At 42.4% G+C, this 14463-nt stretch overlaps 1 protein-coding gene across 1 annotated transcript in view; it reads right to left on the bottom strand.

Moving 5' to 3' along the window:
- PPARGC1A (PPARG coactivator 1 alpha) overlaps positions 1-14463 on the bottom strand; it is an 883428-nt gene that overhangs the window by 591265 nt on the left and 277700 nt on the right. The window contains exon 3 of the mRNA XM_007523877.3: positions 11962-12026. Coding sequence (XP_007523939.1) covers positions 11962-11979 — 18 coding nt within the window. The 5' untranslated portion in view covers positions 11980-12026. The remainder of the gene's footprint in view (positions 1-11961; positions 12027-14463) is intronic.

The following is a 14463-nucleotide window of genomic DNA, read 5'->3' as shown; positions in this document are numbered from 1 at the left end:
GCCCCGCTGCACGCAAGATTTACCGCACGGCCTTGGGCAGCTCATCTAACCTCACAGCGCCTTAATTTCCTCATCTGGAAAATGAAGCTGCTACCTGCAGCATGGGCCCAGCGTTTCAAGGTTAATGCAGAAGGCTGATAACACCATGCACCATTGCAGGGGGAATGTCTGATTCAGGGTGAGGAGGCCAGGCACAGTGGTGCACACCTCAGGGTGGTGAGAGCATGCGCAGAACGGCAGCACCGGCCCTGGAAGGTCAGCAGTACACACCAGCTCTTCTCTGCACACCCGAGGTCTTTTATTGTCATTGTCAGATTGGAGTTGAAAAAGCAAACACAGCAAGAGGAGGGGCTAATTTATCAAACGTATGGATACGGGTCTGATATTGACAAGCAAGGGAGAAACCGTTCGATTCAGATCAATAAATCTATTTCATAATACAGTAGAAGCCCAACACTTTGCCCTGTCCAAAATCCATCCATCTAGGTATGAGAAATCCATCCTGCTTTGCCTGCAGTCTGTCAGATGTCACCACAGAGTGCAGAAGCCACCCTGCCAAAGTCGACATCCTGAACTGAAATCCCAGTGGAAACTTCCCAGATATAAATAACCTCTATGAACATCCAGAGAAGAAAAATAGCTATAAAGTTTCTCTCTTACTTTCTCTGCCCCTACCCCCACCTCCACCTCCCTTTTAGCCTGTGATTAGTAAAAAATAGAAAGAAAGAAAAAGAAAATCATGGAGTTACTCACTCTCTCCCAAACAATCAAAAGCCAGAAGGTTTAACCAATTCAGTTTTCTAGCCACTGTGACAACCATTTTTCATCTGTGAAACAGCATCCGGAGGTGTGGGGCCTGGTGGGCAGCTCCTGCCGGAAAGGCTGGGAGAGCTTCTCTCCCTGTGGGAAGCAGCCGCTGGAGGACTAGGGTCTCTTGCCATGAAGACACTGTGTTCCTGCAGTCAAAAAATGAGTGAGAAACATCCCTTCTACTCCTGCATTAGTTGAGGTTGGGGGGGGGGGGGTCCAGTTTAATAATTAGGGGAATGCAAGGGAAACTCACTCGGTGTTTGCAGACAACCAGACTGAAGATGTGAAGTATCTGGGCTTTCAGTGAGCAAAGCCAAGAGTGTGTGGTCTCGGTCATATCCTTTCACTCGCAGGCTGTTGGTCTTCCCATCATCAAGAAGAAGGCTAAATATCCAATAGCTCGCAGCCCTCTGGCACAATGTCCACCACATAACATAGTAAGTGTTTAACAAATATATTTACTAAGGCATAATCTGAACTATGAGATTCTGAGTTAGCATAGCATCCGTTAACCAGTGGATGAAAGTTCATGGGTTTAATGCACATCAATATGTCAAGGTGTGGCACAAAGACCCTCTGCCAGGCACAAACTGGTAAGAAGAAATAGGTCAGATTCTTGTCCTTAAGATAAAACAGAGTATATGCAATGGGCTGTATGAGGAGGTCAGATGTCTCTAGATATGAGACTTATGTCTGGAACTAAGGACAGACATGCCATGGCCAGGTTTGGGGAATTAGCTAAAAGTTCCTTACCAACATGTAACTGGTGACACCTAGGCTTCCTGCAAGTTCTAGATTGATGCCTGTGCCATTTGCCAAGGGAATGCAAACTCATCTAATAGTAATTTCAGACAAGTTGTCACGAAGGTAAATCCGCTGCAAATAGCAAAGCCTGAGCATGGAGACCTTCACGATTACCTGGACTTTGGGAGTTTTCTAACTACATCCAAAGGACAGAAATTTGGAGACAAATATTGTGCCATCCTGGAAATTGGAAGGTAAATTCAAATACCATCTAGAGCATTAAGCTCATTTTCCTACGGAACTTCACTAGGTTGACCTCGTGGAAATCCATCCCCAGGTACAAGGAAAAGAAAGATAAGGAGTCATGTTAAGTGATTAAGCCAAAAAAAAAAAAAAGAGAGAGAGAGAAAGAGAAGGTTGACTATCAGATGATCTCTCTCATAGGTGGAACTTAAGAAACAATGACAAAGGGAAAACACAGAGTAAAAGTTGGCCTGGGTTTGATATGCTGTGCTAAAGCAAAGAACTCTGGGGAATCAGGAAAGGGAATTGTTGGGGAGCGGTGTGCACTTTGGGGTCCTGATGTAATAAAATAAAGTAAATATAAACTGAAAGATAGAGAGAAAAAGAGGAAAAGGAATAAGGTGAAATGAAGGAAAAAGGAGAAACTGAAAAAGATGGAAAAAAAGGAATGGAAAGAAAGAAGGGAGGGAGGGGAGGAGGGAGGAAAAAGAAAAGAAACAAAGGCCCAGGGGGCAGGTGGTGGCACACCAGGGTTAAGCACACATGGTGCTAAGTGCAAAGACCCATGCAAGGATCCAGGTTCAAGCCCCCACTCCCCATCTGCAGGGGGGTCACTTCAGAAGCCTGGAAGCAATTCTGCTATTATCTATCTCTCTCCCTCTCTATCTTCCCCTCCCTTCTCCTCTCAATTTCTCTCCATCCTATCAAAAAAAAAAAACAAACAAACCTCAAAAAAATGGCCACAGGAGCAGTGGATTCGTAGTGCAAGCACCAAGCCCCAGAAATAATCATGGAGAGAGGAAAGGAAGGAAAGAAGGAAGGAAGGAAGGAAGGAAGGAAGGAAGGAAGGAAGGAAGGAAGGAAGGAAAGCTCAGAATTCACTAGGTTGCTCAAAATACCTCTCAGCACCCTAAAATCACCTCATTTTCCCTCCATTAGACTTTTCAAACTGCACTTTATAATAAACCCACTTATCTGTCACTGCATCCTCTTATCATTCATTCAGTTTTTTTGTTTTTGTTTTGTTTTGTTTTGTTATTTTGTTTTGTTTTTACCAGAGCACTGCTCAACTCGGGTTTATGGTGGTTCTAGGGGGTTGAACCTGAGGCCTCTGGTGCTTCAGACAGGAAAGTCTTTTTCATACCCGCTATGCTATCTTCCCAATTCCAGTTCAATCTTTTCTATTTTTAATGTTTTGGAAGACAACCATTCTGAATTGTTCTTGTATTTGGGGGTGGGGTGAGGAGAGGTACATTATAAACTGAATTTAACATTTCTTTAAAACTCCAGTTATTCACTACAGGTACTGTCATGTTCTATAATATAAACCTGACGTTAGGGAAAATTGTCTCTGTGTGGTCCTGGGTGACTGCTGACTAGCAAATTCCTGAGCTCCTGCCCCTGATCCCATTGATTGAATCAGAATCTCGGGGTTAAGGACCAAGAGTCACTTAAGTTTCAGAATCACTGCCTTGGGCGACAGATGGGCTCTGACCCCGCTTAATACTCCCAGACTCGAACTGTGTTTTAGTTCCTGTGTCTGCTTTTCATGAGTTTCCTGACCTCTCCCACACTGGTACTGGATGGCTATCATTTCTCACTGCCAACCAACAGTGCCGGATGATTTCTTTCCTATTTCATCTTCTTGCCATCAATGCTATGGCTTTCAAACTCTTTCTTTTGCAGCTTTAGAGGACTTTCCTGAAAACTGATTAATAGCCAGATGGCAGCAACATGTATATGGTTGCAGTTGTGTAAACAGCCTGAATTTCCAATGCCAGATACATCCTCTTCCCTCCACCCCCTCCCCAATCACAACTAGCCTTCCTCAAGCTCCCCCAATTCCAAATCACCCCCCCCCAATTCCACAAAGAGTATTTACAAAACTACTGAAATAATGCAACCTTCTAGTGGGACTTGCCATACTTTCCCTAGGACAGAGACTTTGTTTTATTGTCACCAAGGTTGAAACTGGGGGTTCGTTCAGTGCTTGTAGGACAAATCCACTGCTCCCAAGGTATTTTTTCCTTTAAATATATATATTTGATAGGATAGAGAGAAATTGAAGTTTTACCCCTGCAGGTGGGGACTGGGGGTTTGAACCATGTTCCTTGCACATGGAAATTTGTGCTCTCAACCTGGTGTGCCACTGTCTGCATCCTGAGGCCTTACTTTTCACAGACATTCAAGATTATCAGAAAAGAGGGCTTTTTTTTTTCATGTAGGTTTCTGAGTGTAATCCCAAGTCATGTGATTCTTTTTACTTGAGAGCATATCACCAGATTTATAGATAACCCCCACACTGTATTTGCAAAGTCTCCCCTTTCATTGAGTATTCTTTACACAGAAAAAAATGATCTCATATTATATTAATAACTGGACTACCACCTACTTTTTGGAAAAAAGTCTCAGAAAAATAATGGTCAAGGGACTTTAGTTTTTCAAAAAAAAAACCTCTATTCTATGAAAGAGAATGTCAGTGCGTCCAGAAAAACTTTCTAACCTTTAAAAATTTTAGGCATCTTATTTTGGCTGTACTCTAAATATGTTAGTATATTAATAGTTTCAGGTTCAAGCAGCCATTTTTACACTTGGAAAAAAAAAACAGCTTAAGCAAAGTTCTCTTAATGCTCTTTTTGGCTTTTTCTTCCAAAATGTATAATTTTTGAGATGCAGAGTTGAAGAAGTAAATTTAGCATTCTGTGCACTAGCAGTTGGGGGGAGGAGGCTGCACGGAGGGTGTATGATTCCCTGGTGAGTCAGGACAATGTTCAATGTCGTGTCTGTTAGGAAGGATGTAGTCAGTGTGGCCAGATATTAGTTGACAACTAATTCATTGACACCTAATGAATATGGGTTAAAAGTAGGTGCCCAGTGGCCAGGTGGCGGTGCACCTGACTGACCACACTCATTACCATGTGCAAGGGCCTGAGTTTAAACCTCAAGTCCCCATGTGCAGAGGGAAAGCTTCACAAGTGGTGAAGCAGTGTTGCCAGGGAGGACAACCAGGTTCCAGTTCCCAACTGCCATGGGACTTGGTGGTTTTCTTTCTCTGCCTCCGTCTTTCACTGTCTATTGTAAAAGGCCGGCCCAGAATGGTGAAAACAACAAAAACAGAAGAGGAAAAAGGAGCAGGAGGAGGAGATAAGAAGTATTTAACCAAATTCTACTCATTCATTTGTCTAGCTATGTGTTGGAGACTCTAATTTTTGAAAATTTATTTTATTTACTTTATTTAATGAGATAGATTATATATGTATAGATAGATAAATAGATGATAGATAGAAAAATAGATAGATAGATAGATTGATAGATAGATAGATAGATAGATAGATAGATAGATAGATAGATAGATAGATAGATAGAGGTGGGGGGGATCCCAGAGTACTGCTCAGCTCTGGCTTGTGGTCGTGCTGGGCACTGAACCTGGGACTTTGGAGTCTCCTGTCTCCTCCACACCTGCTGATTTTTTTGACATATATAGAGGCAGAGATAGAAACAGTGGGGAGGGAGAAACACACCGTAGCACTAAAGCTTCCTTAAGTGCTGTGGGGGCTGGGCTCGCACCTGGGTCACACATAGGACAAAGCAGAACACTATCCAAGTGAACTATTATGTTGGCCTTGGAGGTCCTATTATGGCAAACAAGTCCCTGATAAAATATTTTACTATCAGGAGTCAGGTGGTGATGCACCTACTTAATCACACATAGTGCAAAGCACAATGACCAGCTCAAGGATCTGAGTTCTAGCCCCTGCTGCCTACCTAAAGAGGGATGCTTCAGAAGCCTGGAAGTATGTCTGTAGGTATCTATCTTCTCCTCTCCCCCCTCTATTTTCTCCTCCTCCTCTCTCAATTTCTCTCTGTCTTATCTAATAAAGTGAAAATGAACAACACACATACACACACATATACATGCACACACACACACACACACACACACACACACCTGCAGGTGGGGACTGATCTCTTTCTTTCATTTTCTTTTTTTTTATTTTTTAAATTAATTAATTATTTATTTATGTATTTATTCCCTTTTGTTGCCCTTGTTGTTTTATTGTTGTAGTTATTATTGTTGTTGTTGTTGGATAGGACAGAGAGAAATGGGGAAAGGAGGGGAAGACAGAGAGGGGGAGAGAAAGACAGACACCTGCAGACCTGCTTCACCGCTTGTGAAGCAACTCTCCTGCAGGTGGGGAGCTGGGGCTTGAACCTGGATCCTTACTCCGGTCCTTGTGCTTTCCGCCAGATGCGCTTAACCCACTGCGCTACAGCTCGACTCCCTCTTTCTTGATTTTAATTCAACCCTTGTGCCAAGTGAAGATTCTCTTTTCACAGATGGAATGGGCCAGCGTAGAAGAAGCCAGGTCAGAGATGATCTAAGAGTCCCTGGGGCATGTGGGGGCATGTAAGAGTCCCTCACAGAAATTCACTGAGCTGTCACAACCACATCCCCCCCTCCCCCCCAAAAAAATGATGCTCCCCAGCTCCTCACAATATCCAGTGCCAACTTGCCATCTACCTACTTTATCAAGAAGGCCCTAGAGGGCAGTAGGGCTGCTTCTAGCTAAATGATCTTCAACTTCTAGGTCTGGGCAGGCAAGGCAGACTTTAGGGGACTTCCTGCTTAATTTCACCTTGTCTAAATATAACCACCTAAAAATAACCTGAAAAGGAAGTGTCTCAGAACTGCAGGACGCAGCAGAGGGCGGCATGACAAGCAAGGCAGCTCCCAGGCAACGTCAAAGGCTGAGACGCCGCTTCCCAACATGAGCAAGTTGCAGAGTGTGATGAGAAAACAAAGTTTCCAATTATTGAAATTCCAGAGTATATTTAATTATGCAATTATCTTATTGTGTGAACAAGTGCTCAGGCTCAGCCACAAGTGCTAAGATTTCTGCAGTTGGAAAGTGAATGGCTTTCCAGCTGACGACTTCTAGGGAGTCTGTCCACTTTTCTGAGACTGTGGAAGTGATTCTACTTCTCAACAGCTTCCTTCTGAAACCCAAAGTAAATCAGACCCCAACCCCTCACCCTTCCAACTTGTAAATAGGATTCCTCCTGCAGAAGCATAGTTCAGAGAAAGAATAACCAAAAATTCACCTCCTTGTTGTTTTCATTAAGCACACTAGCCTCTTTGCAAATTCAAATAAATGATATGTAAATATGAATTTAAAATGCAGTTAAACAAATTACATCTTTTCAATGATCTGAGCACAAAGACATCCTTCTTGTGCTTAGGAAGGACTTAGCCCAGAGGGACCATTGGAAGAGTGTAAAATCTAAGAGCATTTCATCAAAAGATCTGAAATAGGTATGCTATGATATGTACTTGCAGTTCTGTTTCCTCAGCAAATGCAAAATGTCACCATGCAAAATTAAACATTCCATACCTTTTCAATCAATTCTTCCACACTCATCCTACACTCCAAAATAAGCTGTCCCACTTTCCAGGTGATGGGGACACAAAAAAAAATTCAAATTCCTTGTTTCTGAAAGCATTCCAAATAATACGTCTTTTCATCTAAACAGCACCAGGTTCCTTACACTTAAAACATAATTAATCCACACAGGCTGCATGGTTCCTACCCAATAGGAACGCTCCTAGCTGATAACCACTCATGCAGAAGCCAGATCTGCATCTACTCAAACTAAATTTGATCCAAGATACCAGGAGAATGATACTTTGTTTGCTTTAGCTTGGGCAAATGAAAAACACAACCATTGGAAGAAAACCTGTCTCCTTCTCCTAGATCAGTAATCATTATTACAAATTCTTGGAGCTAAGGACATAGCACAATGGTTATACAAAAAGAACTTCATGCCTGAGGTTCCAAAGTCTCAGATTCAAGCCCCGGTACCACTATAAGACAGAGCTGAGTAGTGCTCTGGTGTTTCTCTTTCTGTATCTTTCTCCCTGTATCTCTCATTAAAATAAATAAAGTGTTTCTTTAAAAGAATACAAACTCTTACTGCTCAGAAGTTGGCACAGTGGCTAAAGCACTAGAATTAACAAGCACAAAGTCCCAAGTCCAGTCCCTGGCATTGCACATGTCAAGATGGTGCTCTAATAAAGATATTTTTAAAGACTACAAGTTCTGCGCTATCAATGCCTAAAGTTTGAATCCTGTAGGAATGCCAAAATCTGTGACCCCAGAATATGTTTTTGGCAAAAATACTAATTTAACAAGAGGAATCACTGAAGGTAAAATGTAGTAGCTCTTTCTTTGCCTTTCCTTCTTTTTCCTTTTTTTTTTCCTTTTCTTTTTCTTTTCTTTTCTTTTTTTTTTTTCCTGCAGTATTATTCCTGGGGCTCAGAGTATAAGCACTATGAACCCAACATTCCAGGGGGCCTTTTTTCCTACCTCCTTTATTTTATTTATTTATTTATTTATTTTATTTGATAGGCCAGAGAGAATTTGAGAGGGGTCAGGGAGAGAAGGAGAGAAAAAGATAGACACCTGCAGAGTTGCTTCACCACCTGTGGGAGCTGGGCCCTGAACCAGATCCTTGCACGGGTCCATTTGCTTAGTACTATGTGCTTAACCAGATATGCCATCTCTCCAGGCCCCTAGATTAGTTTTCAAATAAAAGTTTCTAGAGAGAACCACTGCCTTTCAGAGCTGATGGCCTCCAGAGCCACTTGGTCCAGACTTCCTGAGAACAAGAGGAACTGTGCACTTCACAAATTCTCCCCTTTTCCTGAGAGAAGGCAGAACCTTACAGCAACTTATAGCTGTCCTAATGTCTTCCTCAGATCCCTTGGACTAGAAGACTTTTTAAATTTAACTTATTTCTTCATTTATTTTGGATAGAAACAGAGAAATAATGAGAGCAAAGGGGAGGGAGAGAGAGATGTTGGAGGATGGGGCCCACTGTCCTGGAAAGTCCAAGCCATTGTTTCCATGACGTCCAGGTGAGTTGACCCCCAATTCTCCCTTCAGGTCAAGACAAAGGCAGGTTCCCCTGACCTGAACTAATGATGGATGGCTTCTCCAGAATGGAGCTACCTTTCTGCACATGCCCCTCTTCTCCCCTTAAAACAAAGGCCATGAATACTGTACACTGTGTTTGGCCTAACTTGAAAAACCACCGCAAACTCCTGTTACTCAACACCCCCCCTTCCTCTGGCCCTGAGGTGCCTGTAATTTACCCCCAGGGAACTATGCATTGTGAAGCTTGTGATCAAACCTTGTATGGTAATTCTTCACTTGTGATCAAATAGTTTGTAGGTCAAAATGTGGCTATGCATTGTGTTGATCTGTGTTTGGATTAATGATTACCTTGACCTTCTCCCTGGGTAATGGGTATATGTATTTGCTTTCTCTTTCAACAAACAAGTTGCCCCACTGAGGCTCTTCCAGAGCTGACTGCGTTGTCTCTCTGAGCACTTTTGCCCTGGGCACATGGAGCTACCCCAGGATCCCTAGGGGGTCCGTTTTGACCTCCATCTCCCCAACGACTGGGGGGGGGGGGTGGGCAGGACCCAGAGCAGCCAGCCCCACAGAGAGAGAGAGAGAGAGAGAGAGAGAGATGCCTACAGCATGGCTTCATAACTTGTGAAGCTTCCCCCTGCAGGAGAGGGCAGGAGCTTGAACCTGGGACTTCTTACTGCACCATGTGTGCTACACTAGATGTGCCACTATCTGTCCCATAGATAACTTTTAGCTTGGTACCGAAGACCCATATGGATGAGTCATTCTCCAGACTCCATCAGATTCCCCTATGCACAGGAAGCACACAAGTATACAGTTCTCTCTATTTTTGTTTCTCTTAGCAATGTCTGCACTGTTTGTTGAGCCTGGAAACACGTAGAGGGATACAGAATTTTTTTTCCTCCCCCAATAACTCCCATGTCATTGACCATAGTGCCTCCCTAAGCAGACTAAATGCATTTCATCATGCAAGTCACTGAGAAAACAATCTTAAGAGCATGAGGTGTTATCCAACCCATACATGATGCCTGATACCTACTAATGCCATTTCCACAACAATGACCATTCTGTTAAAGTCACAGGTCAACATCTGCCTGTGGTGGAATGGGAGTGTGTGCTATCATCCCCATTTTACAGGCAGAGCGATTTAGAGAAGGCAACTAGTCATCAAGACTAGAATCCCCAAGAACTAAATCTGATATCCATCTATCACTCCTCTCTTTATAAAAAATAAAAGTGATTGATGACCCAGAGACCTCCCTGCTGTGTGTGTGTGTGTGTGTGTGTGTGTGTGTGTGTGTGTGTGTGTGTGTGAAGAGGGAGTCCAAAAGGGGCTCTTGTTTCAAAAGAGACACAGGAAGCATTCCGCTGCCAAGATCCCTCTTGCATAGCGAAAGAGACCAAGATCGGCAGAAGACAGACATATCAACAAGCCTGCCATAATCATGATTTCTGCTAACTACGAAATGAAAGTTAATTTCATGCCTTGCCTTCACAGACAAAAAGGTTCAGAACTGTTTAAATTCTCTTCAGCCCAATGACGGTAAACAGGAGGCTTCGTGTTCTAATGCTTGAAATCACCCTTCCTATCGCAATATATTATTTATGCACTCAGCTTAAAATAAACAGCAACTCCGAAGTAGGTGAGTGGTCTCATTTAGTACTAACTTTTTTTTTTCACTCTGACAGTTACTTTAAAACATCGGTAAACAACCTTAATTCACTTCTAACGAATTAGTAGGCTACTGCTGTGTCTCCAGGAGGAAAGCAGATTGTATTATTAACCAAAGCAACTTTCTCCCTGTCAATCATTTGCACCTCACAGAGGGATGTGGGCTTTGCTGTCTTGGCACTCAAACCAATCCACCAGTGCACATGATTCCAGACTATTTCTTTGTGGTCATTCTCTTCCAAGATTTTGCTTAGGTCTCTTGACTATGAGGTGCACAATGAGGCCTGGAGAAAGTAGAACCTTGGTACTGCTTGCTAAGAAAGATATAGACAAGTGAGAGTCTTTCCAAAGGAGTAGAGAGAAAGTCATGGCAGACATACTCCCATAGTTGAAGGAATCGAAATGAACAGGTGGTGGACACTCTATCCATGGAGTGCTTGGGCATCCAGCAGATAGAATCTTTCCAGATGGCCAAGAAATAGGACCAGATAAGACAGGTAAGACCCTTCCAGACCTAAGATCCTACAGCCCCAGGAGTCTCAGATTTACTCACAATAGTGGGTTTCAATAAGTAGTCACAACATTGAACTTCTCACTGTTAGGAATTTGTTTGTTTGTTAAGAATGTTGGTCACTCTGAAAAAATACCATGGACTGGATCAGACAGTGGCATACCCAGTTGAGTGCACATAGTACGAAGTGCAAGGACCCACTCAAGGATCCAGGGTCGAGCTCCCATTCCCCACCTGCAGAGGGGATGCTTCACAAGCAGCAAAGCAGCTCTGCAGGTGTCTGTCTTTCTGCTTCCCTCTCTATTTCCCCTTCCCCTCTCAATTTCTCTCTGTCCTAGCCAATAAAATGGGTAAAATGGTCACCAGGAACAGTGGATTTGTAGTGCCAGCACTAAGCCTCAGAGATAACCCTAGAGGTAAAAAAAAAAAAAAAAAAATTACCATGGACTAAGCACTAACATGATAGCAATCAGTCAATGGTTCTACACACAATACCAGGGTGTCAGTTGACCCAGACAAACCAAAAAGATGCATCACTGGTGGGTGGGAGATATCAGTTGAAGCAGTCACTCTAGGAATGTACAGTTTTTCTGCCTTTGAGTCATCAGGAACAAAGCATTGCTCACCTCCTTCAAACATTTCACCTCTCCCTGAAACCAACCACAACTCTGCAGCACAAACTGACAGTTCAAAACAGTGTTAGATACAATTCAAAAATAAAGGAAGAGAGAGAGAAAGGTAGGATGAGAGACATAAAGATACCTTGCAATCAAACACAGAGCTTATATCAATATCTTTATAAGCAGACATGCACTCAAATTGTCAGAGAAAGTTACCTGAATACTTTTAGAGTGTGGGTCACATTTTTCTACATCCAACATATCGACATAACATTAGAGAGCTCAGAAATATTATATTCATCAAAGGAAATCATATGACCAATATCTGGGTGTAAAGATGGTATTGTGGATTTCACCAAGAGCAAACATCTGGTATTTACACTTAGGAATAATGACACATAACATGACAATAACGTGTATACTTACAAAGTACCCTTCATCCATGGGGCTCCAATTTTACCAATATTAGTTCAATGATTTTCGCAAAACACCTGAAAGGCAGAGGGTAAGTTTGTGTTACCCCCATTTTGCAGGCAGTGATCATGAAATGCAATAGCAAGCACCCAACTTACAACCATCACCTTTCCCATCTGACCACCCACCTATCCCATAGAAAGCAATCTGACCACCCACCTATCCCATAGAAACTGATATTGTCAATATTACCTTTTTATTTTATTTTATTATTGTATTAGTGATTTAATATTGATGTATAAAATTACATGTCGACAGGGGTATAATTCTACACTGTTCCTTCCACCAGAGTTCTGACTCCCCAATCCCTCCGTTGCAAGCCACCGAAGGTCTCCTAAGGTTGCAGACATGGGTTAACTGTCAGCTCTACAACTATCTGTCTACATTTGTACATATGGGAGTTTGGACCAACACTGTTTTGGGGGTGGAAAAGGTAGTAGTTATGGATTCTGTCATAGTTCCTCTGCTTTTCCATGTAATTTCTACTACAGTCTCAACATATGAAACAGATATGACCCAAAGAAATAGCACTAAATGTTCCTCCCCGATCTTATGAGCCTATTCATTTTTTTACCACCAGAGTTTGAGAAACTTCCCAATCCAGTTTAAGAGTGGAAAATTTGATTTATAAAATACAACCAACTAACTAAAAGTAAGTTTGAAAATTGTTAGTATTATTCCTTTTGTTATATGTTCAAATGTCAGCACATGGACTTGTCCTTAAAAATTAAATGCTTCTAGAGTAATGTTCCTAACAACGCTTTTAGAAAAGTACATTTGAAAACACTTCTGTGTCATCCCATTCTCCTATCATTCACAGTGTATTGATTCATGTACTAATCTAGTAATCAGCACTGACTGAACTTTTAGCATATTTACACTGAGCATTGCATGTGGTTTCTTGGAGGATACAGCAATCTATATGGTTTAGGACCTACCAACATAAAACATAATTTATGAGTAAGTGATTTTAGTACAGTGACAACCACTCAGACCTAGAACTTTTTAAATGTTTTGTTTGTCATTTAATACTGATTTACAAAATTACAAATAATAGGGCACAATAACTCCATACCATTCCCACCACCAGAGTTCTGACTCCCCAGTCCCTCCACTGGAAGCTACAGCAGTTCTCTCAAGGTTGCAGATACACATTGACTGTTATTGCTACAATTATCCATCTAGATTTGTATTTATTTGCCCATTTTTGTTCTTGTGTTCCCATCTTCTCTTCCTTTCCACAACACATACACCTCTTACTACACCCAAATAGCCCTCACTTTTTCTTCTTCTCTCTCCAGGTCCTGATTAGACCTAGAACTCTATAGAAACATCTGCAGGTTCTTGTCTCTCTTGATGATTTGTAGATACCAACTGCATAAAGATGAATATTTGTGCAGAAAAAAAAAAAAGTTTGAGCCTTGAAGCCATGCTGTATGGATTACAGAAATGTTGAAAGATGGATTTCTTTATGTAGGGAAATTGTGAGGAAGTGGTTGAGCTTAGCAGGGCTTGACCTGAGGGGCACATCCATCCTGTCAGTCTCTCTCTCTCTCTCTCTCTCTCTACTGAGAGGTCAAGCAAGGAGGGACACGACCCCCCAAGATTTGCCTCATCTTATCAGACTCTCTGCCTCACAAAGTACCCTGCATTCCTGATACTATGGCTTGCTCCCTTATTATCTACATAATCATTGTTTTGCCTGAAAGGTCTCCTCCCTAATTCCCCACAGGGTATTATTAATCATATCATTTAAACCCATAGCAACAGTTGCTAAGGAAGTCCCTACCTTTCCCAGCCCCTTTTACCTTTCTCCACCCCTTTCCTAACCATGTATGGCATTGTCAAGCCACTTCCGTTTCTGACTTGGGGCTTCTGGTTTCCAGCCTGAAGAAGCATGCACGGGTGCACTCAAACTGGGAGGCTGACGCCAGCCATTGCGGTTTGCGCCACATGTCTTAACCAGGTGTGCTACCACCCGACTCTGGGGTGCTCGGATGAATAAAGATTTGAACGGACTCACCGCCACGAGCTTGGTTCCTGGGTCATCTCTGTCTTGTGTCACTAGCCCAACATCTTTAAAGTTGTTAACCAGTGTTTTCCCCAAGTCCATGACTGGAAGGTCATGATTTCCCATGGTCTTCTCCTCTCAAAGATACATGGACTTCCTTGCTCACCTGCACTTACTGACATATATTCCCACTTTAGGACCTCTGCCATTCTTCCAACTGTTTCCTTTGCATGGAGCAGTCTCACTGCAGCATTTAGTAGACTTGCTCCATCATTTTCTTTGGTCTTCTCTTCAGAGGGGAAACCCCAGCACTTAATCCAAAATAGCAAGTCAAGTCTAAATCATAGTGAACTCACACATGTGAAACTGTTTTTTGTGAATAGGATATAAGTCAGAAGTGTTTGCTGAGAATATGAAGACTACAGAGCCTTTGGGCACTGTTG

Source organism: Erinaceus europaeus, chromosome 3, assembly GCF_950295315.1.
Source record: "Erinaceus europaeus chromosome 3, mEriEur2.1, whole genome shotgun sequence".
In the NCBI taxonomy this organism is placed as follows: domain Eukaryota; kingdom Metazoa; phylum Chordata; class Mammalia; order Eulipotyphla; family Erinaceidae; genus Erinaceus; species Erinaceus europaeus.
The sequence above is the reverse complement of the archived record's forward strand: the minus strand, read 5'-3'. Positions and strand labels throughout refer to the sequence as shown.